Source organism: Opisthorchis viverrini (genome assembly GCF_000715545.1).
Source record: "Opisthorchis viverrini unplaced genomic scaffold opera_v5_3143, whole genome shotgun sequence".
NCBI classification, from domain to species: domain Eukaryota; kingdom Metazoa; phylum Platyhelminthes; class Trematoda; order Opisthorchiida; family Opisthorchiidae; genus Opisthorchis; species Opisthorchis viverrini.
In genome coordinates, this window is record NW_008755505.1 from 1 (window position 1) to 1,200 (window position 1,200).

Below are 1,200 nucleotides of genomic sequence, written 5' to 3' on the forward strand. Positions count from 1 at the left end.
GAGTTACTTTATTGAATACTTCATTTTCGCCTTGAAAATTTACAGATTCACAGGAACTAGACAGTTTGCGGAATCAACTTAACTTGATTCAAGATCATCTCGCACGTATGGAACACGAAAGAGATCGGCTAGAAAGCGAAAACCAAAGGCTCAGATGCACAGAAGGAGACAGCCGACGTTCTACTGTGGACAGCAGTGCTGGAATGGAAGCTTTGGTACGAGAGAATGAAGCGATTAAGAGCAAGCTGAAGGAAGGAGACAGGCGACTACGTCACCTTGCACGTGAAGTTGCTCTCATTGGATCAATCGAACGGGACCATGAGTGGATAGAAAAATACAATGATGCGAGAGAAACCATAAAAGAACAGGAAATACAGGTTGGTTTTTCCAAATTTCAGGTTGTTCTCATAATCCAGTTACAAACAGAATCCTAAATTGGTGCATTTTCGTGCTACCTATAGCTTTCTCGATCGAAGAAACGTGTGGCCGAATTGCAAGATGAAAACGCACGTTTACGCGCCGATGAACGAAAAGTAGAACAACGCTCACGGAGGGCGCAAGAGAAGGGTAGTTCCACTCCACACATGAGTCGAGAAGCACTGGCTCACGAGATCAAATCTTTAGAAGAAGAGCTGGGTATGTTGTAGCTCGGTCGAGGCAAGCTAAACACTAGTTTTTCTTACATATCAGCTGCTGCTCTCCAGCTTACGTACGGGTGGTTTTCGACCTCGGTCATTTCTTCTCACAGTTTTGCAGCTTATATTTTTGCGGAAACGCAAACTGCCTTCTCAAGACATCACGTGTAAACCGTCCTAGTTTCGCTCATTAGAATCGCAAAGTGGAACTACATGTATATATATAATAATGGCTATTGAATGTAAATATTCTGTTACTCTTTGGCATACCTTCACTGGAGAGAAGTATGCCATACGCACATGAAGAAACCATCAGTTGGAGACTTGTACCTTGTTCTATCTATCTCGTTAGATGAAAAAACCTGCCCCGTCTGTATCCGAAGAAGTAAAGCGAACAACAACCGCTACGGAATAGCGATCGGTTCATTTAATATACAACCCGTGGTTCTAGAAGGGTACCCAAAATAGCGTCAGTTTAACATCGACCTCATTCTGAAGAAAAGGATTAAACTGGATGGCAAAGCGACCGAGTACTAGCCTACCACAATCATTCCAAGTTGCCTAC

The 1,200-nt window shown here is 43.2% G+C and overlaps 1 protein-coding gene across 1 annotated transcript; it reads left to right on the top strand.

The window, feature by feature from the left end:
• Positions 1–45: 45 nt before the first annotated feature.
• On the top strand, positions 46–814 carry T265_16007 (hypothetical protein; the record flags this gene model as incomplete). The annotated part of the gene is made up of 3 exons (XM_009179477.1): positions 46–377; positions 462–636; positions 674–814. Coding segments are annotated over 3 exons (585 nt in total), but the record flags the coding sequence as incomplete, so codon positions are not given.
• Between the last annotated feature and the right edge of the window lie 386 nt (positions 815–1,200).